General features: G+C 44.6%; 1 protein-coding gene across 1 annotated transcript in view; it reads left to right on the forward strand.

Annotated features, from left to right (window-relative positions):
- Window positions 1–4687: 4687 nt before the first annotated feature.
- The window catches only part of LOC147900247 (dynamin-like protein ARC5), a 50677-nt gene continuing 29206 nt past the window's right edge, over window positions 4688–26158 (forward strand). The window contains exons 1-15 of the mRNA XM_087376607.1: window positions 4688–4795; window positions 4994–5122; window positions 5312–6145; window positions 6226–6390; window positions 9068–9190; window positions 9486–9707; window positions 10662–10795; window positions 10915–11007; window positions 15834–15897; window positions 16049–16097; window positions 16252–16334; window positions 16618–16775; window positions 16991–17051; window positions 17236–17298; window positions 17418–17518. Coding sequence (XP_087232733.1) covers window positions 4688–4795; window positions 4994–5122; window positions 5312–6145; window positions 6226–6390; window positions 9068–9190; window positions 9486–9707; window positions 10662–10795; window positions 10915–11007; window positions 15834–15897; window positions 16049–16097; window positions 16252–16334; window positions 16618–16775; window positions 16991–17051; window positions 17236–17298; window positions 17418–17518 — 2387 coding nt within the window. The remainder of the gene's footprint in view (window positions 4796–4993; window positions 5123–5311; window positions 6146–6225; window positions 6391–9067; window positions 9191–9485; window positions 9708–10661; window positions 10796–10914; window positions 11008–15833; window positions 15898–16048; window positions 16098–16251; window positions 16335–16617; window positions 16776–16990; window positions 17052–17235; window positions 17299–17417; window positions 17519–26158) is intronic.

The raw sequence follows: 26158 nt of genomic DNA on the forward strand, positions 1-26158 counted from the left end.
GGGGGTGGGGAATTTGTTCAGGCAAGAGTAGACCATGGCTTGCAGATGAGAAGAAAAGGATGAATGAAAATATGTTGTTGCAAAGATGCTATTGTAGGTGGGTTGTTATGATCAAACACTTTGTTGCTCCTATGTAGGTGGACCAAGTTGAAACTCATGAGATATATAGCACTAGCTAAGGAGAAGTGAACTAAGTAAATGTATGGAGGAAATCATCCTAGAAGCAAGGGACTACTTATTGAACCAACAATATTCGGGCAATATTCTATGACGTAAAGGTACTAATCCAAGAAATTTCATTAAATTCTAAGGGTTGAAGGGATGGAACTTCTTCACATCTGCATAGAAAAGGAGTTTCACTGAGGGGATTTTGTTGGTGAATTGGTGCTCTAATGGGCATTGCATCATCGTATGAAGATTTCACAAGAAGAGACCTTTGAACCAATGATAGCCATCATGAAGTTCAATAAGGCAAGAAAGAGAGAATGACGGTAAACATTCTGAGGGGAATGCAACATCCAGGTACAACTAATTAGATAAAGAGGTCTCTTTTGGTAGTCAAGAGAAAGAAGCATGTCTTTGCTTGCAAGAGAGAAAATGTATGCTTCCTTGAATGGCGTGGCCCCATCTTCACCCACCATGTCACCCACCACCATCCATCATGTCCTCTCTCAATTTTTAAAATTTAATGCCTTCCCACTAAAACTCCATCCGTTAAAATATGTCCAAAAGATGCATGTCTCCTTTCCACTATGTGATCTATTTCATATGTATGTGTGCTGCTTCTATTCTTCTATTCTATTTCTTAAGGAAAAGTTGCTAGTCAATAGAGGAGCAAAGGTGCCACGTAGAGAACAAAGGAGAGACCTTCCTTTACTCCAAGTGGTACCCTTTGTATCTGATGCATGGGCTTGAAACTTCCATTTCAAACTTTTGAGAGCCTTGAAGTTTGGAGGGAAGGGCTTAAACCTTCCTAACTTGAGTTGGTTTGCCACCCCTCCTCTCTTCATGTAAATAAATCTATGGCTATAGAGATTGTTGTTGTAATCATCCATTACCAACACATGCTGGACGATGATTCATGTGAAAGATTTTACTTCATTTGTGATTCTCATTGGTAGCAAGTAGCATGCTATAGCTCTATGGATTGGGCACAGGAACGAGGAGGGATAAGAGGACTACACTTGCCATGAAGTTGCAAGGGATGGAGCATGGTCTCTTGAAAACTTCTCCATTGTTGGAAACATGCCATGGTTTTGTTGCTCCATCATCGACGACTGCTATTTTGACTGGTGGGTAGAAGTTGGAGCTGATCATCCTTCTCGCAGTTGCCTCTTTTTGGTGCGGATCCATGGAGATGTTGGTGCAAAATGAAGGCTGACAATGATTGGATTCCCACCTCCTATTGATCTTGGAGAGATTTTGTGAATCAAATTGAAGCCTAATCACAAGTTGTGTTAACTTGGCAAGCACAAGGAGATGCAGAGACATTTTACAATGGCAATGGTAGATGAAAATAAGATCTTTGGCCTTGGAAGCTAAGCCCAAAAGGCCAAGGCCTTATGGAGGTGCAAGAAGCAAAGTTAGTTCATACACTTAGCATGTAACCATGGTGACATATTCTTGGCTAGCTCTCTTTCTTGGCTCAGAGGCATGGGCTTGAAGCTCTTTGAGTTGAGTTGATTCGTCATTGCCCCTCCTCTCTTCATGTAAATGAGTCTTTGTCTATGGCAATCATTGTTGGAATCATCCACTATGAAAACAAAATTTGCAATGCTCCAGCAAATGTTGAGAACTGAGTTGCACTTGGCAACCATAGCTATGAGCTATCATTCACCCTTGCTCCTTGCAATCTCAATCCTTCTCCCAACTTTTGCATCGATATCCAGGCATTACTACTATGATCCATTACCAAGATGATATACATATTTGCTATGATCTTCCTCTCGGTGATAAGAAGTAATTTTTGTAAAGAAATGACCAGCAGAAAGTTTGCAGTGCTTCACTGGACATTGAGAACCGATTTGAACTTGGCAATGTACTTGATCATGAGAGCTTTTATCTCACCTGAGAGTAGTGCGACAAGTCTAAAGTATTGTAACTTGATCTTTGAGTATGAATAAATCGTGCCTTCCAAAGTGAATCAACCATGTAGTGGAATGTGTTATCGTGATGCAAGGCATTACAATTTAGTTGATTTTTTTGCAAAACAACTACATCATTTCAAATAATAAAAAAGAGGTTGTTCTGATTGCAAACTCTTCAAGCCCGTCATCTTCCGCTATGGTCGGAAAGAAATGGTTGAGCTTCTTGCTATTGTCTAGCTGCTATCTCACAACATATTTATACTTAATGAACCAAATGTGTGGATCCTCATCCTATTGCAAATGGAAAACAAGATCCTCCGACTGAGCCCACCACTTATGCAACACAACACCCCTTTGAGTCGACTATCAATGGGCACTAAGAGAGGCTTTACAGGAGTCCACAGGTGGAACTACACATTAGTGAAAGGAGGCCTTTTGTCGAAGTCCCTTAGGCTTCTAGAGAAGAATGTTTTGGAATATCAAATGCAAGTGAGGATATTCTACTATAATTTACGTATAAATATCTTATCCAAGTTTTCAGATCCTAAAGGATCCACATAGTAGTACAACATGGTATGCATTGAAGCCATGATTATATTTTGAAAGGATCTTGAAACCTTGGTTCTTTGTAGGATTCTCTTTGGGAGGAAGAGAGGGAACAAGTGAATACCAACCATCTTCAGCTTAGGCACCTCCCTCTCTGATAACCTGCATGAACAACAAGATTGACAAAGCAATTGATTTTGATGAGCAAGCTTAGCGACAATGATTTTTGAATAACGTGAGTGCACTTTTTTAATCTTGAGTATGGTGATTTCATGAGCAAGGCATGGCACAATTATTGTGGCAACAACATCAACCAAATGACAAGCTAGATGGTAGCTAATTGATTGGGAACTCAAGTGCATCTTTTATTGGTGGATCATGAGGATTGGGTCTGGCAACAATACAAGAAAGCAGTAAGACAGAGATTGGAAATGCATATTACGGGCAACATGAAGGCGACAAGCAATATCATGATGATAGAGATTAGCATGAGCATCAGTTGTGAGTAGGCCATCGGGGAAAAACTATGAGCAATTCGTAGATTTGCCATTGTAATTTCATCACTCCTACATCGCAATCCATCAATAAACTTTTTTTCTTTGGTTTTTAAAAGATTTTCTTACTAAGTTTTTGAGCAATTTTGCTTACACATCGCGTTTGTAATATAAGCAAGAACCCCAAGAGAGCATTGCGACAAATGTTATTCTCTACGACCTCGAGGAGTAGTGAACCATTCAGCCCTCATGGACACTATTGCAAGTCCATGTGTACCCTTCCTTTTATTGTTTCTCAATATTCAGGAGCATTTGCAACCAAGAATCATTTCTATACACATGGATATATGCTTGCATTTGTTTGAGTCCTTCCCCAAAGATCGATGAACTTGAACACTATTAGTGACCAGTCACAGAGTTCTCTAATTTTCTACTATATGTCTTTGGTGAAGCTAGAGATTGAGTGCAATTACTAACATTCCCTTGAACAGATGGCATGCATGAGGTGGAATGGTGACCAAGTTGCATGTAGTGAAGAATGTAAGCACAACAATTTTTGCCAAATATTGGGTTTCCAACATGGTAGGAGGGTGCAAGGTGCTAGGACCTAGATGGGTATGGAACATGGGTGCAACGCCAAGCTAGAGAGCAAAACACCCGTGTGACACTAAGCTTAAATTTTTTGATTAGAGGCAGGACAAATATTGTAATCAGAGGCAGGAAGAGCAAGTGTGTTGGGGAAAAGGAGGGGTAAGAGTAGTGGCAAGGGGAGGGGAGTTGGGAAGAGGGGCGAGGGGCACTTCCTAGAGAAGACATTCATTCTTGCCCATAACTTCCTATGCGAATTGTTTATTAGGAAAGAGATACCATGTGGTAGCCGCAGGGGGGAGAGAGCCTAAATTTGAGTGTGTGTCTGTGTGTATGTCTCCTAAGTTTGAGTGGTTATGTGTGTATGTGTGCATGTGCACCTGGGGAATAGTCATAGAAGAGAATTTGTTTGTATATGAGAGAGAGAGAGAGAGAGAGAGGGGGTGAGTAAATTGAGCATAGACCCAAGTGAAGTCATGCCTAAAGTGGAGGGGTTCTTAAAACTCGAAGTTTTATTTCTTGAAATCAAAGACATTTTAAGATCCCACCTTGAGACCCAACAAAGCGGGTCTCCAACCCGTCAACAGTTGGGTCGTCGGAGGCGAGATCCCAGCCGACGCAAGATCAAACCTTTTGCAGAATTGGAATATGTGCCATGGGATAGAACTGGCTTTATTACCAACAACCGGTCAACTTTACCAGTTACCATATTCCCACAGACGGCTCGCGATCACCGCCTCATAACCATCGTTCGATCCACCTGACGTGACTCATGAATGCTCTCCCACTTTTCGACAGCCCAGATCCAATGATCTACGGCTCGTGAGAAGCGCTGCCTTAGGGCCCTACAAATGAAATCAATGAACCAGGACAACACATCCAGTGGCATCACATGACATTTGGCACAACGGCAAGCATACACCCTTCGATCGAAAACAATCCAACATTCGATTTCTGCCACGCGTCAGGTCGATGCCGGCTTCCCATGCCGCTGTGATGGCTGGGAATCGTGCGCGGTCACCAATCCCGATCAGAAAACCGGGAAAACCGGCTCCCGGCCTAATGGGGAGTTATGTGAGGGTGGGTAACAAAAAGAGGCGAAAATTGGGGGGGGTGGGGGACGTGTCAAAGAATGAATGAGGGACACTGTTCAGACGACGAACGGGTTTGAAATGTGTGATATAGTGATACTGTGTTAAGGATGAGGTTGAAGAAGAAGAAGAGGAGGAGCAGGAGAGCTTGGCTATGGTGCCTTTGCAATCCCTTGTTCCATTTTAGGGTTTCTTCTCCTCCCCCCCCTCCATAGCCTCCCATTCCAGGTTTGTCCCCTCCCCTTCCCTCCTCGTTTCTGCCTCATCAGAGCTCACTAGCTCAGATTTTAGAGCGATTCCTCTCGAGAATTCCAAGGTAGCGCGAGCGCCTTTTTTTGAGCTGTCGCTTGCTGCCTCGCTCATCGTTTTTTGCAGCACATTGCTTGCTGTTTGAGCAATCGCTTCCAATCTAATCCTCCACGCCTTCGGGAACTTCTCTTTCTTTGCAGAGTAGCTTCTTCTTCCCGCTCTCTAGCTCACAGCCATGAATGGATCGGGCTCGCAGGAAGTCAGAGCCGGAAACGCTGAACGATGGATAGCTTCTCACGCCGGTAGTGCCACTCACTCCAATGGCAACTCCCCGCGGTCTTCTTCCAGTCCCGACTCTCCAACGGCTGCCGCATGGGCAGGGCTCTCCTTCGGCAATGCGCAGTCCAACTCACCCCGTGCGGCTTCCACCTCTTCTTACGGCTATGGACCTGTAGCTAGCTATCAGGGTTTTTCTGGATCTAAGGGCGTTCCTTTCTCTGCTTCTCCTGCCTCTGGAGTGGGTTACATGAAAGGCAAACCTTTGACACTCCTTAATCTCCCCCAGGCAATGTCGTCTCCAAATGCGTTTCAGAAACCACTTACGCAATATGCATCCGTTCCAGATAGTTCTGACTTACAGTCTCATGCTGGCAACGCCTCACACATTGATTTAAGTCCCAATGCTGCACCTGAAATCGCAGAACCTCTTTACGTTTTCCATCGGAATGAAAACGATGCTCTCACCAATTCCTCTAGGCCTTCTCCGGGATCTCCAGAAAATTATTACCCGTCCTCAGGAAATGAGAAGCTATACGAGGCCTACAACGATCTTCACAGTCTGGCCCAAGATTTCCACAAGCCTTTTGACGCACCTGCAATCCTCGTCGTTGGACACCAGACGGATGGCAAGAGTGCGCTTGTAGAAGCTCTTATGGGGTTTCAGTTCAATCATGTCGGAGGGGGAACCAAGACCCGAAGGCCCATCACTTTACATATGAAATATAACGCAGCATGCTCGGAGCCAGTCTGCTACTTGGTTTCGGATGACAAACCTCCAAGTGAGGAAGAGAAAAGCCTGGAAGAACTACAGGTGAGGTTGTTTGGGACGTTGTGTCGGCTCTCTTCTTCCTGTTCTCGCTTTCTACTCTTGAAGAGCTGTTTTGATTGCAGGCTTTTATCGAGGCAGAAAATATGCGCTTGGAGCGAGAGGCCTGCCAATTTTGGGCTAAGGAAATTGTAGTTAAAATAGAATACAAATATTGTCCCAATCTGACGATCATTGATACGCCTGGTCTCATTGCCGCTGCACCTGGTCGCAAAAATCATCAATTGCAGGTATGTTTTATAGTTGCTACGGCTCTAAAATGAAAATCTGAATATAGATGGACAGCCTTTATTAAAAAGGCTTGCATTGCCGGCATTTTCAGTTTTTTTTGATCAAGTCCGTCTTCAGAGTACCTCCCTTTTTTGGGGAGGTAGAATTCTTTACATAACGTGCAATGTAGAGGATTACAAAACCAGCCACATTTCTTTAGGAGTCGAAGCCTGTTTAAAGGCAACCGTCACAATGGGCAACAGCGGTCAACTTGTCTAGAACTTGCTGAGACCAAAGCAAAGGTGCAACCAAGAGGTTGGAGAGAGGTGGAGTGAGATAACATAGCGGATGGAAGGGGGCAGTGAGGAGGAGGGAGCGAAAGAACGTGAGAGGGAGAGAAGCACATAGTTAAAGGAAAACGTAGCTTATTTTTCCCTGTTATCACTCAGCCTCACATGACACAAATTCTCCAAATACTGCTGACACATCACTAACTAGAATGCTTGGCCAGCTGCTAAGTATATTGTAAGTAGCTAATAATATGCCAGCTCATCTAACGGCTTAGAATGTGCCACATGGCTTCCTAGGATTTGAGAGTCTCATAAAACACTCTAGTGCTGGCCAAGTAAAGAAAACAATCTGAACCACTAAATGTGTTTGGCTCATAGCAACGATTTACTCTGTATAAGGATGACAATGTTGGAAATAGCTCCTGCATAAGTTTCTTCAGCCTTCTTGCTAGAGAGCTGTCTGCTTGGTAGAGAGCCTTTGCCTGCTGTATGAACTGAAGATGACCTACAATGCTAAACAAAGAGGTTTGGTGAAAATTCCACGAGGGTTTGTGAGTGAACAGGAGGAAGAGCAGAGAAGCTCAGCAGTCAAGAACTTCTTGCAGTGTTGATTGGAAGGCGAAATGTGGTAAATTTTGGAGCTTGAGAAACTGGGGCACTCGCAGGGAGCAAGCAACACAATGATATTGAGTGCTTTCTTGCTAAGGAGGGCTGCCTACTCCAAGTAAGAAGACTCCTACAGCATGAAAGTTACAACTGGCTGTTGGCAGCACTGCAAGAACCTAAGCTTTATAGAAGCACTGGTGCTCATGAACTTCACAACAAAGGCCTTTTAGGCCATGGGTAATCTGGTGCTGGCTGCAGAGCACAACTCTGCTAAGAATGAAGACAGCAATGCCAATACAAGCAGGAGCACTGCATTGTCACCGATGAAGGAGCAAGCCAAGAGGAAGGAATGGGAGGGTGGCGGAAACTGATAAGCAGAGGTGGCCATCTGCTCATTGCCACTCCTGGGCATCAAGAGAGAAGGAGCTGAGGCTAAGTGTGAAGTGGAGGCAGAAGGATTTTGGAGCATATTCCCAATACTAATGGAACCAGAATAACTCTGTTTAAATCAGCTTGTGAGTGCAAAGTGTTAGAAATTACCCAACAGAGGGTACACACAGCGGAAGACTTATAGTAATGCCCAGGAGCTCACACAGTGTGCATGTGGGATGTGGAATCACAAACTTCTTTACTTAATGTGCATCACATAGATGTGCAGACTCATCAATAGACAATGAACCAGCCAGATAGAGAAACCACCAAAATATATTTCCGTCCAAAACTATGGACACAATACAGAATAGATAGATCCAGAGTCCCACCAATGGTGTGGTCCTCTGATCTAACCACAAGGTCCTTCTCCTATCTGCTGGCTATCTCTAGACTCGAGCCCGCGTGCTCCACCTTGAGCTTCTGTAGACTTTCCATCCAGATCACAACACCTTGCTGCCCTGAGAGACAGCCAAGGTTCAGCCCTTGAGAGCTCAGTCTGCAGCACACCTCCTACTCTCCTTCACCTCCAAGATGAGGCCCAAGGAAATGTCTTCTGGCTGCTCCTGTCTGCTGCCGGTTCTGCTGAACTGTTGGATAATTTGTGAGGCATCAAGCCTCTCCTTTTATAGGCCTAGGGGCCTGTCAAAAAACCAACCAGCCTGCCCTAATCTGGCTGACCAGACTGGCCGACCAGACTGTGGCTGGTCCAGCCCTTTAAGGGCTCACAACCCGGGGCTTTTGGCCCCACACTTCTAGGGCCTTTGGCCCTCCAATCTAGGCAAGGGCCCAGCCCTATATAAGCCTGCCTGGCCAACCTGTGTGGGCTATAAATATGCCCCCCCCAGGGTCAGTCCCTTGCAGCCCTCCCATATATTCAGGGTCCAGCCCCACCAAACCTGCTGCAAACAGTGCGCTTTCATGTCCTAGATCCATTGCAATCTGTCCCTGACTATCTTGCCTCTACAGTCTACTCCAGGCTTGTTCCAGCTCTAGGGCTCTTGTCCGAGCTCCGTACATGTCCTTGAAACCAGCCGTACAGCAGGCGTTTGTAATCCGTACAGATCTGCCTTGCTTCTGCACTATTCTGACCCTCTGATCTGCTCATAACAGCTCTAGATGTGCTGCCCACATGACAGCCAAGATGCTGTCCGGGTGGCAGCCCCATCTTATCACTCAATCCCTTAAGGCTCTTGTCCACATGGCATCCAATCAGATGCCCATGTGACAGTCACTCAAACCCTAGGTCCACCCCCCCCATGCTCTCCTCATATGGGGGCTTACAGATGGGGAGGTGACCTTTCCAACAGGTGCCAGCAATGATTAGATATTGCGTTATGTGACTCACAGTCATTCTGGTGGTTTGACACAGGCACAAGCAAGGGCAGTGGAGGCACTTGTGCGCACAAAAATGCAACAGAAAGAGTTCATAATTCTTTGCTTAGAAGACTGCAGTGACTGGAGTAATGCCACAACGAGGAGGGTTGTAATGCAGGTAATTTCCTTCTCAACCTTGCTGTGCTCGAATTAATTTTTGAATGCCTATGATGGCGTGTGGTGGGGATATAATAGTAGCTAGTCCGTGCTATGAGTGATGGAGCTTATGCTTTTCAACCCTGTGCCACGAGATTGAAACTGTGCTATGTATTGTGATTTAAGAGGATGTGTTTGGCATGTTTCTGGATTCATCTAGATATTTATAAGATGAGCTATTGGAGATGGTCAATACATTTGAAATTGTATATATCAAATGTAGTGCTGTTTTTATTGGGTTTAATTTGACTTGGCAGATGGATCCTGAGCTTTCGAGGACAGTTATTGTCTCCACAAAACTTGACACAAGAATCCCGCAATTTGCAAGGCCAGCTGATGTCGAATTGTTTCTTAGGCCACCTACTCGTTTGTTGGATGGGAATATTCTGGGTGACACTCCTTTCTTCACCTCTGTACCTTCTGGAAGAGTTGGCAGCAGTCGAGATTCTGTATTTAGATCTAATGATCAATTCAGAGAGGTAAGACTATTTTTTTTGTAATCCTGCATCCTCCTTCGTAAATTTATTTACCTACGTACTTGCTATTCACAGTTTAATCTTTGTTATTCTCAGAGGCTCTCTGTTCAAAGCTTAGTTGTGTAGTCCATATGAAAGAAAAAAAGCTTATTCGTGTAGCGTGTTCCCATTTATATTGTTGGAGGTGAAGGTTCCTTGCTGTGGATTGTGACTTGTGTGCACCAAAAAGTTCCATGTTTTGTAGTTATGCATGTGACGATTGTGTGAATGCTTTGATGTGAAGAGACATTGCAACATTACAGAAAGAGCATCTAAGAATTGTAGGGGATGTTTTTATTGCATGCTAACTACAAAAAGCACACCTAAAGTGAGATACGGAAGAAAGGACATGTGTGATGCCTGCAAGGCTTGTTGGAGGTGGAAGTACAACAATTTCTCAAGCCTGATACTCCACCTGAAGAACAGTGATTTGACTTGCTCTTTGATGTCATGTATTTAAGAGTTTTAGCGTTAGTCCTTGGCTATGAAATCTAGAGGGAAAATGCTGATTTCACTATACGAAGAACTGGGAGATCAAATCTAGCTGGCATGTGTTTGGGTGTGAACTGAAATGAAGACCTTGAAGGCCAATCAATGACTGGAGAGGTGTGATAGCATGTAAAAAAATGTCGCATCACTACTTGCATTTTCCACGCAGGGCTTTTTGAATCACTCGGCCAAATGTTTTGAGCCTTATGAGAATGATTGATTTTGTTTCAGGATATGATTTTGGGAAAAATAAAACTACATGTCTTCTTGGTAGCTCTTTGAGTCACTCTGCCAAATGTTTTGAGCCGCACGAGAATGATTGATATTGTTTCAGGAGTATGCTTTGGAGAACATAAAACCATATGCATTATAAGTTCTTTTGGTATATTTGATATATATCTTTGTGCTATTTTGAGAATGTGTATGTAGGCTGTTGCTCTAAGGGAATCACAAGATCTGAAATCATTGGAAGAGAAAATGGATCGTCATTTGTCCCCAGACGAGCGTGCTCGAGTGGGAGTTAGCAGGCTGAGATGGTTCCTTGAGCAATTGCTGCAGCAACGGTAAAGCACGATTTGTTACAAAGATTGTCCTATAGTCCAGATTTTTTCCCTATCAACTTTTGCAGCTGTTTATATATGACAATTATTTATTACAAAAGTGCTACTGTGAAACTTGTCAGGTACATGGAAAGTGTGCCATTGATTGTACCTCTCCTCGATAGGGAGTATCGTAATGCAACAAGGAAGTTACGCCAGACTATCCAAGATCTTGGGTTAGCTTCCACATCCCTTCCTCAGTGGTTCCTTTGAAGAAGAAAAAAGGCTTATTTGGGAGAGAGTAAAATGAAGAACCTTGTCTTCACAAGCACTTGTGGCTTGGATGAAGAGACCAAGGACTACTTTTTGATTAGCCTTCTCACCAGGCTGTCATGATTGAGTTTGCTTCACCTCTGGAGTTAGTGACAGAACTCAGTACCAAGACCTTTGTATAAATGGACGCTCCAGTGGGTGGATATTTGTGTACATTGAGAGCATATGTTTATCCTGTGGTCAGCATTATCTGTTGGGTGCTGATGACATCGGTGGGGATGACATAGTACCAAGTCCCTGCGGTGTGCCTTTTTTAATGAGGTTAAGACTGCACTCTTTGTGTCATTGGAGGATGAAGTTGGGCATCTTCTTGGATTCGTTCTAGATATATGTCCTTTGCCATATAAGTAGGTTATGGCTTGCTAACATTGCTATAATTCTCTTTATTTTTCACGGTGCTTCCCGTCAGCCATCTTTACTAAGCTTTTTTACTTAGATATGCTTGTTTGGAAGAGACTACGATCATTAGATATTTATGGAAAGATGGTTGAAAAGGAAGACTATCGACGTGATGCTGGGGAGTGATATAAATCTCGAAGATCCATGCAAGGGGAAAGTAATATCATTTGTTCAAAGTGTATGCACAAACAAGGTTTTGAACCCATGCTTGACCCAACTTAAGATGACTGCTTTGGCACTGATCTTGTTCCTCCGTTGCCAATTCTTTCTAGAACTGAGGTACAGCAGCTCCCTCAAACCATTCTCCAATCCAGGGCATACCCAATTTGGACTCGCGGCTTTGTCATGAAATAATAAGGCAGCATACACCTTACTACCCCCTGGATTGATAGTCCCCATGGATTAAACTAAGATTCAGATCTCACTCCCCTCATCTGCACACAAATAGGTATGAAGACACTCAGATTCGGAGCAAAAGAAAAAATTATCATGCTCTTCAAAGTGAGGACTGCATGCTGACCATGTTGAGACCTGGTTGATTAGTTATTGATGCCTGTGGGGACGTTATATAGCTAGTCCTTGCTTTTGCATGTTGCCTTATCTGAATGTTGTGACTGGAAACTTAGTCTTTTTTGGACCTAATGATTTAATTAAGATGATGGTAAAGTAATATGTTGAGATGTTCCCTTCCTTTTTGATCCAAGATCAACTCATAATTTTATTGACCATAAGGTGGTATAGAGACTGTGAATCCCAACCATGCCAACTCATTATATAGTTTAGATGGCATTGCATGAAGAACAAACTTTGGATCAAAAAGTTCTAAACCTTATTCTACAATGCATAATCACAAAGGATTGTGTAAAAGGAAGATTGAGATGCTTAAATAAAGTATTACACAAGGAAAAGACTCATAGGTTGTAAAGCGTGGAGGCATGACTTGTATGGATCAACTTTTGATGTTTTGGTTGACCATGAATCCTGTAAGTATTTTTGTGTGGAGCTGATGCAAGAATATTGATTTTCAGATCAGACATTGAAACGGTACTCAGAATCAAGTAGCAGATATACATTGAATATGATTGGAGAAGTTAATGCACTAAGTTTTGTTTTTAGAGGACTTTGGGAATGTTCCTGGATTCATCTATGTATAAGTTAATGTACTAAGTTTTGTTGCAATTGAATGCGATTTCTAGCTTTTTCTAAAAGGACTATGCAGTAAATATTTTGGTTAGATTTGGTATGCAGTCCATGAAGTAAGCTCTAGAGCAAACACGGATTTTCAAGATGTTGAGGATGTTGCTTTTAGGTAAGGTTAGAAATGAGTTAATGATCAAAAATTGGTGTTATTTTTGTAGGAGTAAAATATGTATACCCATTAGAGATGGCATTTAGAAAATGACTTTAGATCAATATGCTTAAGGCATCATGGTCTCCAAACTTTGTATGACCGAGTCATGAAAGTCAACGCAGTGGGTCTAATGTCTTAGCTATGATTTCTCCATATTTGTTGAAAACATGAGCTCATGTTTGACCTTGTCTCCATACATGACCCATGGGTATAACATATGCCTCACCAAGATGGGCAGAGTGGAGCTGCCCCCTATCCCCAAGATGGGCAGAGTGGAGCTACCCCCTATCCCCAACATGGCACCTTTCCTCGGCTGAAAAAATACCTCTATGACCTTTAGTGTATGGTGTGGTTTTTGTTAGAGTTGGACATTTCCTAATGTACAATAGGAGTGAGGGCTTCTTTGTGGGTGTGCCTGCCCAGTGAGAGGGTAGATCAGTGTAGGATAGGAGGGGGATGGACCCGTACCAGGGCATTTGTGTCACTAGGATTCCTACATGCAGAGAGAGAAGCTTGCCAACTTGTATAAATACCCCATAATGGAATGAAGCCCAGACTCTGAGGGGCATTATGTTGAGTTCTACTTTGGTATTCCAAGCAATTGTCTCAAGTCTCCATGCTTCCTTGCACTCCACATCCAAAAGCATGTCCTAACCTTGCAACCCATCCTCTCCCTTTCCTCCTCCCTCCTCCTCCTCCCTTCTCCTCCTCCCTCTTCCTCCTCCTCCTCCCCTCTTCTCCTCCCTCCTCGTGCTCCCTCTTCCCCCTCCTCCCTCTTCCCCCTCCTCCTCCCTCCTCCTCCTCCTCCTCCCTCCTCCTCCCTTCTCCTCCTTCTCCTCCTTCCTCCTCTGTCTTCTTTCCCCCATGCTCTTACACCTTCTTCCTCTCCCACTCCTATGCTCCCCCTAAACCCTTAGTTCCTTAACCCTTAACCTCCATGATCTACAAGGGAGATGAGTTCTCTACCATGTACTCTACCCTGAACCTTGGAACCTCTTCTAAACTCTGGAACCTCCTTGTAAACTGTGGAACCTCTGTTTAGTGTAGCGAACCTTTGCATTAAAACAGATTTTACCAGCCAAGGCTCTTTGCTAGAGGTGGGATGCTTTAAGCCTAACAGAGTATAGTACTCACCTATATTCAGTCAAGTGTGGTCCTCCATAGTGGCTTGAGGGACTGGGCCATTGACTTAGTGGTTCTTGAACATAGGCCTTGAAGAATGGCAAGGTATTGCAAGATTTCGTTCATGATGGGACCATGTATATGTTGGAAAGGTCACCTCCCCATCTATAAGCCCCCAAATGAGGAGAGCGTGGGGGAGGGAGACCTAGGGCAGAAGATGCCTAGAGAAGAGAGAGAGAGGGGGCTGCCAAATGGGCAGCACCTCACAAGAGAAGAAGGCTGCAAAGGACGGAACCTGTGGAAGGACCAGAAGGTGGGGACAGCAAGCCCTAGATCTGACCTGGCAGGGTGCGATGACATCAGCAGCAGTACGGTTCAGTACAGCGCTGCACATGTGGCTGGAGAAGAGCCTGGCAGAGGGCAGAACCAGCAGCAGCAGGGTGAACAGGTGCTGACATGGCTGGGGCCTGGTGGAGCAGCAAATTGGGCTGCGAGTGGGCAGTGGCATGCCTTATATAGGCTGGGCCCCTGCCTAGATTGGAGGGCCAGAAGCCCTAGAAGTGTGGGCCATAAAGGCCTAGTTTTGTGAGCCCTTAAAGGGCTGGTTGGGCTGAGCCAACCAGGTCGGTTGGGCCAGCCAACTTGGTCTGTCCAGTCGGCCCAGATTGGGACAGACTGGTCGGGTTTTTGACAGGCCCCTAGGCCTATAAAAGGAGGGGCTTCATGACCCATTATTCATCCAGCAAGTCAGCAGACAGAGGAGCAGCAGGGGCAGCAGAAGCCTGATCTTTGGGCCTACATCCAGGAGGCAAAGCAGGGCCAGAGTTGCTGCAGACTGAGCTCACTTGGGGCTGAGCCTAGGCTGTCTACTAGGGCAGCAAGGTGCTGAGATCTTTGGACGGAAAGTCTACTTACGCTCGAGGTGGAGCACGTGGGCTCGAGTCTAGAGATATCCAGTAGATAGGAGAAGGACCTTGTGGTAAGATTAGAGGACCACACCATTGGTGGGACTCTGGATCTATCTCTTTTGTATTGTGTCCATAGTTTTGGACGGAAATATATATTTTGGTGGTTTCTCTATCTGGCTAGTTCATTGTCTATTGATGAGTCTGCACATCTATTGAATGCACATAAGTAAAGAAATTTGTGATTCCACACCCACACCGCACACTGTGTGAGCTCTTGGGCATTACTATAAGTCTTCCGCTGCGTGTACCCTCTGTTGGGTATTTTCTAACAGTATAAGGGTGGTTTCATGGCTGTACTGAGCTACGTGAGCCCGTGGATCTTACCCATGTCTTCTAGGCTCAAGGATGAGGTATTGTGTTCTTTCTGTTTCAGTGAGCAAGTTTAGGTGTAGGCCTATGTTCACGATGCTTGTCCTATACCACTCAAGTCCTTGCCTATGTTGAAGTATCCTTGCAAAGCTATTTCTACGATACCCTTGTCCTCCTCTCCTTGGGCTTCATGTACTTTAAGTATACCTGCATGTGTTCTCCTGATAACTTTGTGCACAATTGATTAAGTTTTGAACTCTTGTGATAGTCTAAGTCTATTTGGCTTCCCTCTACTCCAAATTGAGCACTAACTAGCCCCATTAGCTGTTCCATTTTACAAGTTAGTGATGGAGCGTATTGTTGGATGCCTGTTGAGATTTGATTCATTTTAGGTTCTGCGAATTTGATGCTCAAGGCCTGTCAACAAGGGTCCCATGTGGCGGCCATTCTTATGTGCTGAAAGCTTTTAATGTGACCCTAAAACTAATTTGTTGAACATAATCAATATGACACTAACGTCGTACATATCTTCATATGGAAATCTGTGATTTTAACCTGTGTTTGTTGGTGCTGCCTGCAGAGAACTTGATGAGATAAAGCTGAAGGAGAAGGGTCGGCTATTCAGGGACTCTTTCTTAGCTAAGGTTTGTCCTGCTAACAAAGAAATCTAATGTTGTTTTGGGAGTGTTAGGTTTGCCCTGAGGTAGAATATTTGTCCCGAGTACATGTTATCTATGCCTACAATATAGTGAATTCTTGTTGCACTAGTGATGTGCTCCAAATTTACTTTTTCAGCTGTCTTTACTGCTGAAAGGGACAGTTGTTGCTCCACCAGAGAAGTTTGGTAAGAGGATTTTTTAGGACTTCTCTTTCCCCCCCATCCCTCCATCACTTAAAAATTTCAAGCTTTGCAAAACCTGAACCTTTCATCTCTGTTTTCTATTTGAGCTTTCAATCTGATTTTCCTTCATTAGTTTTGAATGGTAGAATGCTTGCAGGAGAAATATTACAGGATGAGCGAACAAATGGTGGCGCATTTGTAGGAACTGATGGTCTGCAGATTCCCTTCAAATATATGCCAGTAAGCAACTGTCAGTTTTTATTGTTCTTGTGGAAAAAAGGAGTAATTGTAATATACCTATGAACATGATGACACATATATGTAAACTGTCAGCCACGGCATGATTACTCTGGTGTATTTTGAACATGAATAGTGACAATGTTGAAATGCAAATCCAGTCTGTAGAGAAGAGTTGTGCCAACTTGTATGAATGTAGTAGAATTCAATACAAAGATGACAATGATAATGTTTTCATTTTAAAATCATATATGGGAGGTGGTGATTCCAGGGCATGTAATGTTAGAATGCAGGAATGCGACTCTATGGTGGTGCTCAATACCATAGAGCTATGGCAGAATATCGTTTCGTGGTTGGGAATATGAAATGCCCTCCGATAACAAGAGAAGAGATAGTAAATGCTTGTGGTGTTGAAGATATACACGATGGGACAAACTATTTCAGGTACGTTTATTGCTTGCAAGGTTTTAGTGCCTGCTATCTATGGATTTTGCTGTTAATAGGGCTGACATTGCAGGCTATCAATGCCAGTTCAAATGTGCTATCAAATCAAGAGTAGCCATAGAAAGGAAGTTAATACAGAACCTGCTTTCAATCTGACAGCCGAGTAAACATTTTTCCGAAATGATTTTCTCTGAAATTATCACATGTATGCACAGAACTGCCTGTGTAATAGCTGTTGCGAAGGCACGGGATGTTTTCGAGCCTTTCCTTCATCAAGTATGCAATTCCTTCAATATCTGCACAAAGTAGAAATTTACAAAATTGTCACTGTTTAAATATATTGTCCAGTTAGCTGCTGCAAAGTACAACCTAGAGATACCTTTTGAATGTCTTTAACTCGTTGCTTGTGGCGATAGTTTTTTAGTTACATTTTCTTTTTGGCTATTTTCTTTCAACACAGCTAGGCTTCCGACTTTCTCACATTTTGAGGAGGCTTTTACCTATTGCCCTTTATCTTTTGCAGGTCAGTTGACCTTTAAATATGCATGTGAGCACAGTTAGACATGCTTTTTGAATTACATATGCAGGTTCTTCCTTTTCCTTCTTTGTTTCGATGTTCATTCGTGTTTTCTTCAACTGCAGAAGGATGGAGAATATTTAAGCGGCCACAACATGTTTATGAAGCGTGTGTCCGATGCTTTCCATATGTTTGTGGAGTCAACTGAGCGTGCCTGCAGAGAGAAGTATTTGAGCTTCCCCTGCAACTGTTCCTTTTTTAAGTAATGTGCATTGTGAGTGTGAGTGTGATGTGTGTGAGATGTATGTATGTGTGAGAGAGTGAGAGAAAGAAAGAAAGAAAGAAAGAAAGTCTACTAACGTCCATTGGAGGCCAAAAGGTCTGTGGGACAGCAAGAAACCCTCTGGTACATCTGCTTTAGGGAGGGCACGTGGCAGCTCCCAAGGAGTGCAAAAAGCCAACCAAATTATTTAGAGTACCTACATGATAGTCTGGAAGAGTAAACAGCCATACATCAGTTTAAGACTGAGAGTCTTTTGGTTTTGATTTAAACTCTTTGATTAGTGCTATGCCTTCATGGTAAACTGCCCATTTTCCATCCTTTCTGGCAGCCCTGAATTTAGCTAATTCAGTTGCCTTAATCTTGAGTTGAGCTTGTGTAAGCTCCTCTGCTATCCATACTTTGGTACCCTTCAACTTGTAAGATTGTCAAAGAAGCTTGATCCGCATATCTTTTGACTTCAGTGTAAGGATTGCATGACCTTTATAGTGCAAAATAGAAGCTGGCCTGGAGTCGTCATCATCCTACCCATCATCATCCACCCAATCGATCTTGGGCAAGCTTGCTTTGATCTTTGTCAATATTTCACACAGTGTGTCCTTTTTGTACCAATCTTCTTGAAGTCCCCCTATTCTAATCTTCAGCGCATTATCACATCTAGCTTCGTGCTCTTTAATCTCTGCTTGAATATCAGACTTACTTGCTAACGGGGAGAGAGAGAGAGAGAGAGAGAGAGAGAGTGTGTTTACATCTTTGTGAAGACTTATTTTTGGGTTTATGCATTGTTTTCAGCGTTTAATAGACAGAATGTGAAGATCCACACTTTTCGAAAATGCAAATGTGTGCAATGCATGCAGAATTTGAATGCCGATTGGCCCTCCAATGGGGAAGAGCGCTCTCGTGAGAGTACTTGTTTCTTTTTCGACCTACATGCAAGGTGGGAGAGAGATGACGGATGAATGCAAATGTGGTAGAGAGAATGCAACGTGAGATTCACAATGAAAGGGTGATACCCTTTCATTAATGTCCCTTGAGATCACTCAAGTTCCATCTTCCCATTTACACCTACCCTTAGCCTATGACCCATGCATCTACCATTCAATGCACCTTAATGCACCCTTCCCTTCCTATTGCCCCTAGGACCTAGACACGTGTGTGCACATTTTTATTAATATAATAAGTATGACATGTCCAAATTCGATGCCGTCTGAAGCAGTGGCTCCAGCTCGACTAGTCTTACCTACTCAAATGATCCACCGCCATAACAAATCGGTCGGTGTCCATCATAAATACAAATACATGTTACACCATTGGCGTATAACATAATAATAATGTTTTAATGTCTACTAATCACAGATTAGTGATTTCTCTTGTCATGACACTCCCTCCTGCTTGAATGGGAGAAGTCCTCTTCTGGATCCTCTCTTGTCTCTTTCTCTTGCGTACGCTTCTCTTTTACTTCTGCATTTGCATCTCCTCTTCATAATGTGCAAATAATCTTCTCCTGCCAGTACACGATCTCTTCTGAATCCGAACTTAAATCTCATCTTCAAGTTCTGGTTCCTCTTGATGCTGAATATTCAAAATGCAAAAGTACCACTGCAGTGCCTCTTCAGTATCTCTTCATGCTCAGAATCCTCTTATGAATACTTAGCTGCTGAAATCTCTTTACAGTAACCTGCTCAATAAGCTTAAACACATTCTCAACAAATTGGTCAGTATTAAAACGATTCTCTCACCCAAATGTTTTCATTGAACTAGGTAGACCTTGGCTATGGATGATTTTGCGATGGAGAGCTACTTAGTCTATAGAAACTATAGACCTTCAATCTCTTTTTCCAACTCTTCTATTTCAGCCCTATTTATCTTATTAGACGCTCTACACGGAGGAGAAAAATATTTATTCTCTATCCATACTCTACAATAAATATGCCTACTCTCTATTCAGTTTACACATCCATACACCAGGGTTGGCTGATTTTGTACAATAGCTTTCTCATTTCCTTTGTTGAAGGGTTTACGCGGATTCAATTTCCTCTCGGCTATTTCAGCTAGCTTAGTGAGGTCCTTAAGCGTGGTCGAGTTAAACATTTCAACCTCATACCTTACTTTTGGGCTTAAGGCTGCTAAATACTTCTTTCTCCTATCTTCCTCACTCTTTTCGGGTAACTCTAGAGAGAGTTTCCAAAATCTGGTTGTAAAGTCTGCATTATTCTCATTATCGAACTGCCTAAACCTCTCCTAACGAAAGGTTAGGTTCTCTTCATGCCTCGGTGGCATGAAAGTGGCTTTCAATTGCTCCACGAATTTAGCCCATTCATGAATAGGCTCTTTTCCTGTTTGTGACAAGGACCACCACATTAGAGCATCCTTCTGCAGATGCAATGTGGCAAGAGCAAGCTTCTCTTGCTCGGTCTTTTCTTGATGGGCAAAGTATAGCTCAAAATGGCGAATCCAATTGAGGATTTTGTCAGCCTCCCTTGCCCCATCATATTTGGGGAACTAAATTCTCTCTCGTGGTTGGAATTTGGACCTCTTAGAAGGGTTACTCAACTCTTCATCCCCGAAGTTTAAAGTCCTCTTAGTCCCTAATCTTGTCATAATGGACTGCTCAATCATATTGCTAAGCTGGAAAACCAGCTTATCAACAGGAGTCTCCTCTCTTCCTCTTGCACTTGGATTGTATTGGGTTTTGAGTTGAAGGCATGAACTCAGCCCCTTTGTTCTTGGTTGGTATCATTTCTTCTTTCATTACGAAAGGAGAACTCCCTATCAAGAGGTTCTTGAAGGAGAGACTGCTGTAAATCTATTTGTGGGTTATCATACTCAAGATGTGTATAACTCTCACCTAATCCATCCTCTTCAAGAGGGGGTGAAGGTGTTCTTTCTCTCTCTCCTTGGGGTAATGGAGGAAAAGGAATAAGTTCATTGTTATATGTCCCTTCCCCTTCCATTCTTTCCTTTTAGTAATACAAGAGAGAAAAATGTCTTGCTGTAATTTCAAAAAGAAAAGGTTTATTTTACAGCAAACTTCAAGTGTTGTAGAGTTGGTGGTACTTATCCGACTCCCGCTTCATTTGTGTTGAGAAGATACTTAAAATGACCTCCTTTCCCTTCTCTTTCAAGCTTTTCTTCTTGTATTTCTGCTGTAAACTGGTACGCTCCGTTTGGGCTACTTGTTTTGAGCGGATTGGAGCTCTAGATACCATTATAGGGGGTACTTGATGGGTGGATCACTCCCTTAAAATCTTATTCCGATCCGACTTCCCGTTGGGTAGAATGGGGATCCCTTTTTCTCACGGTTTAAGGGTACATTCACATTGGGGGGGGGGGGGGGGGGGCAATTCACCCCGTGGGGACACCTCGTTCACCGTTGAAGGCCAAAATTTTTCAGAAAAATCCCTTGTCTCAGAACCTCGAGATCGGTCAGTCGTGATCCTTTTCCGCAACCTCTCTTGCGACTTTCGTCGTTCGCAACTATCGTCCTCTTCTAGTCCCGCTCGTGGATCGTCGCCGCTCTGATACCAAATGTGAAGATCCACACTTTTCGAAAATGCAAATGTGTGCAATGCATGCAGAATTTGAATGCCGATTGGTCATCCAATGGGGAAGAGCGCCCTCGTGAGAGTACTTGTTTCTTTTTTGACCTACATGCAAGGTGGGAGAGAGATGACAGATGAATGCAAATGTGGTAGAGAGAATGCAACGTGAGATTCACAATGAAAGGGTGATACCCTTTCATTAATGTCCCTTGAGATCACTCAAGTTCCATCTTCCCATTCACACCTACCCTTAGCCTATGACCCATGCATCTACCATTCAATGCACCTTAATGCACCCTTCCCTTCTTATTGCCCCTAGGACCTAGACAAGTATCACATGTCCAAATTCGATGCTGCTGAAGTAGTGGCTCCAGCTCGACTAGCCCTATCTACTTAGATGATCCACCGCCATAACAAATCGGTCGGTGTCCATCATAAATACAAATACATGTTACAGCATTGGCGTATAACATAATAATAATGTTTTAATGTCTACTAATCAGAGATTAGTGATTTCTCTTGTCATGACACAGAAGGGATGGTCTTGTCTTGGTGAGTGGTATTACTACATGGATAGAAATGAATGGAATCGAAGTATAAGAAAGAAAGACAGAAAGGTATATTAACGTCTTCGAGAGGCCTCGTGGGCCTATGAGACAAAGTGCAGAATCAAAAGTGAGACATACTCGTATAAGCCGCAAAGGGCACACTAAGGCCCTTTGCTGGTACTATACTAAAATACAAAAAACATGTAAACTCCAAATCTAGAAGTACTGACCAATAGCTGTACTCAATCAATCTCAGATAACGACTCAGAAGACATATCCAAGTGCCATGGTGGCTCTCTTGTGAGCTGCAAAAATGTCTCGTATCTTTGTCTGTTTGGTTGTCTCATGCTGCAGTGGGGGGCGTGGTCTTCGGGCTCTCTGTATCCTATGGGCCATGTCAATAGTAATAGCTCTGGTCAGGCAATCTCCCAGTAGAACAGTAAGAGGCTGAACCTCCATCACGTGCGCTCTAGTCCGTCGCCGTATCATGGGTGGTTCTAGTGTCTCTGGCTGTGTCTCCCCTCGTTGTCGTCTTGTCTCACTGGTCCATATTGCCCTCATGTCGTCGATGTCCTCATCCTCTATTGTGACATGTCCAAGGCCAGACTCGAATGTGTAGAAATTTGTGACGTGTCGTTGACCTTGATCCATCACAGCCTCTTGTTGGGTCGCCCTCTCTCCCTCTATGATTTGGCGAAAGAGGGTCTCTTTATGACACCTCATCTCCATCTAGTAGAGACCAATGCAAACGTGGTCTTGGAAGTGAATCAATCTGGAGAGAGGCCCGAATCCAAGCCCCTCTTGTAAAAGGCAGTGGTAGCGCCCTCGGATCTCATAGTAAACAGGGCAGTAGCCAGTTGCATAGATAACTCTAGCGCAACTCTCGATAGCCTCTCTCTAGGTAAAGCCAAACTCTGTGAAGATATGTAACTACTTGGAAGATGGCATCGATCTCGAGCGGTGTCATGGCAAACTTTGCTTGTATGATCTGGTTGGGGACTGAGGGCTTGCTCTGAATCATCCTGGATCCCATGGTCACTTGTAGTCTCTCAAAGCACTGAGTCACTGTCAGATCACATCCCCAGAAGGGTGCCACGTACATGGTAGTGGGCCTCACTAATGTGTCAAATAGCATCCCTTCGTCGAGGGTCTTGAAAGTGCGCTTGAAAACATTGTAGCTTCAGTTGGGCCAAGGCCCCTTGCCCTCGTGTAAGGCTTGCTTGGGCTGCATGGATCATCGTAAAGACTGTTCTTGTAAAGAGTGCCCCCAAATATGTAAAGGTTGATCTCATCCCATGGGACAAGAGGATCAAGGTCGTCCAAGCTATACTAGAAGGGGGGAAAATAATTCATCTGAATTCCATGTCTATTAAACCATTTTGAGATGTGTGCACACTGCATACCAGGCTCTGCTGGTACCACTCTTAGCGAGTCGCATAGATGACTCTAGCGCCACTCTCAATAGCCTCTCCCTAGGTAAAGCCCAGATCTGTGAAGATATGTAATTGCCTGGAAGATGGCATCAATCTCAAGCAGTGTCAGGGCAAACTCTGCCTGTATGATCTGGTGGGGGACTGAGGGCTTGCTTTGAATCATCCAAGATCCCATGGCTACCTGTAGTCTCTCAAAGCGTTGCCACTCAGTCACTGCCAGATCACATCTTCAGAAGGGTGCCGCGTACATGGCTGTGGGTCTCACTAATGTATCAAATAGCCATCCCTTCATCGGGGGGTCTTGAAAATGTGACTGAAAACCTTGTCTCTCCAGTCGGGCCAAGGCCCCTTTTCCCTAGGTAAGGCGTGCACCGGTTGCATGGATCATCGTAAAGACTGATCTTGTAAAGACTGCCCCTAGATATGTGTAAGACTGCACAATCTCCACTATCTCCCCTCTGTAGGTGAAGCTATGCTTGCGAAGTACTAGTCGAGAGGTGACATATAGGAGGTTGAGACAGAGGAGCATTTCATCTTCAGGTGTCCTGTGTACTATGAGATCCGAGGACGTTTCCACTGCCTCTTCAGAGATAGTTATGGGATTTTAGCCCATTTCCTCTCCTACTCAGACTAGCGGTGTTTGGCAAGTTTCATTCATGAGGCACTTAGACACCGCGAGAGGATACTCCGAGCACGGAGACAAGAGCAGAGTTCTTCTTCGGTTGATCCCTCTCAGAGCTCTATCACGGAGTTCTTTCAGCTAGATCACATGGATCCCAACGAGACGAGGCCTCGACATGACCGTGACCGGGAGCTTGTGACCCGACAGCTCAGATAGAGGGTCGACACACAGATCACACTTGGAGACATCCCCTCCTTGTTTAGAGTTGGAGTCCGACTAATGGGGTCTCAGTATAGATGCAGAGCTATGACCAGGAGACGTGCCAGGACCGCACCTCTGAGTGCCCGACAACACTCTATTGCCGACTTCATGCCTCCATTGCCTCATCCATCCTGATAATCTTGGACTCAGTCCCACTCTTTCATGCCACAGTCACCACAGTTTCAGCATGGACATGGGTGGACTGACACACCAGAGGCCCGTGAGACCCTACTCACGGAGATGCATAGTTTTCGTGAGCGTGAGATGGAGTTGGCTCGCTTCGCACGGGAGCAGGTCCGCTTCAACTAGGAGCAGAGCCGCATCATACAAGAGCAGGCTAGGGCCATTCGGGAGCAGGCGGGTCTTATTCAAGGACTCAGACATGATATCATGCTGCTCCGACAGGAGGTCACAGCCATAAACACTGCCCTAGGGAGTACCCCGGTGGTCGAGGCACAGATTGCGAGCATGCAATTTGCTATTGAGGAGACTTCCAGATGGGTTGACGTGGCCAAACGAGAACCCGCAAGGGTCACTGTTTCGGCTACCCTCATGGAGCAACAGCAGAGAGCCAGTAAGGCTCTCAACATCAGAGTACGCGGGATCGCACGCACTGAGGCTACACCGATGGTAGATGCGATTGCATTCGTGACCGCTACCCTGGGTGTGGTTGAGCACAGGATAGAGAGGGCATGGTGGGTGGGGAGAGATCCCAACCGAGAGCAACCCCTGATCATATGATTTCATGACACTGAGGCATGACTTTCAGCTCTATGACGCAGGTCAATCCTTCGAGATTAGCCAATGATCTCTATGGATGAGGACCTCACAGCTCTACCGGTTGAGGAGAGGCGCTCTTTGCTGCAGCAACGGGATCAGGTCCGAAAGGAGGGGAAGTGGACAGTGGTACGAGAGGGACGACTTCTTACAGGTCCCCGTAGGACACCTGTCCCCTCTCCTACATAGGGAAGCGGGGCCTATGAGACTCAGATATCCGAGACCCTGTCCTGCACCATTTGGAACTGTAATGGTACCTTATGGTCAGAATCAGGGAACTTCTCGGAATCCTATACAGGCCACGACATAGTCTTCTATACAGAGACACATCAGAGTCCAGAGTGCCCTCTCCCAATAGTCAGCGGATATACATGGGAGTCTGCCTACAGAGATGAGACGAGGGGTACAGGAGGAGTTCGAGGTTCAGGTGGAGTTGCAGTTCTTTTCAGATCCACACTTCGGGGGACCATTTCAGTAGAGCAGAGAGATACACATCCCAGATTTCTTTGGATCCGGATACGACACATGGACAGCCAGGATCTGTTTGTCGCAATTTGCTACTTCCCCCCATAGACCTCTCACTTTGCCAGAGATATTCGAGGTGATGATGAGACATCCCCATTTGCTATGCTTTATCAGTCCATCGTTGACTTTTCTAGCCGCGGAGAAGTCCTTCTAGTGGGGGACTTCAACGCGAGGACAAGGACCCGTCAGATACCACTTCTTGATTTCAGAGATGATTCCACTCTACTGGCAGATGTTGACCTTGAGGAGCCAGGTATGCTACGGGTCTCGGCTGATAGGCGAGGTCCACTCTCATCCTATGGGCAGGCCCTATTAGACCTAGGCAGAATACATGATCTCATTATCTATAATGGTGTTGACAGATGGCCCGCTTCAGGTGGTTTCACATGCTTTCCACATGGGGGGGGCTCCGGTGTTGTTGATTACATCATGGGATCCCCTGTCTTCACATCTTGCATTACTGACTTCACTGTAGCACCTCTCCTTCCAGGGGCTGATCATACATACCTTTTCTTTCGCATCTTCACCTCCCTTCGCACAGCACCTTTCACCCCACTCAGTGCTTACTCCACCTACCACGATATACGCTTTGATCGGGATCACTCACCTTCTTACTCTGGCCATTTGTACATACTTCTCGCTTATATTGACTTCATACCCCTTTTAGAGGATCGTGCTGCCCTTGTCACACGCTCACTACACGAGGCTGCCATTCACGCTTTTTCCCACACCACCTGCTCCACCCGCCCACCACCCTTGGAACCGTACCCTGTAATAGTTGGTACGATAATGAGTGTAAGGCCTTACGCCGTCAACTCAGATTCGAAACCAAAAATAGTCTTCCGAGCGCACCAAATACGCTACGTGAATATCGTAGA

This window comes from Dipteris shenzhenensis, chromosome 7 (genome assembly GCF_047967505.1).
Source record: "Dipteris shenzhenensis isolate YYH24624 ecotype China chromosome 7, Dip_SZ_1.0, whole genome shotgun sequence".
NCBI lineage: Eukaryota > Viridiplantae > Streptophyta > Polypodiopsida > Gleicheniales > Dipteridaceae > Dipteris > Dipteris shenzhenensis.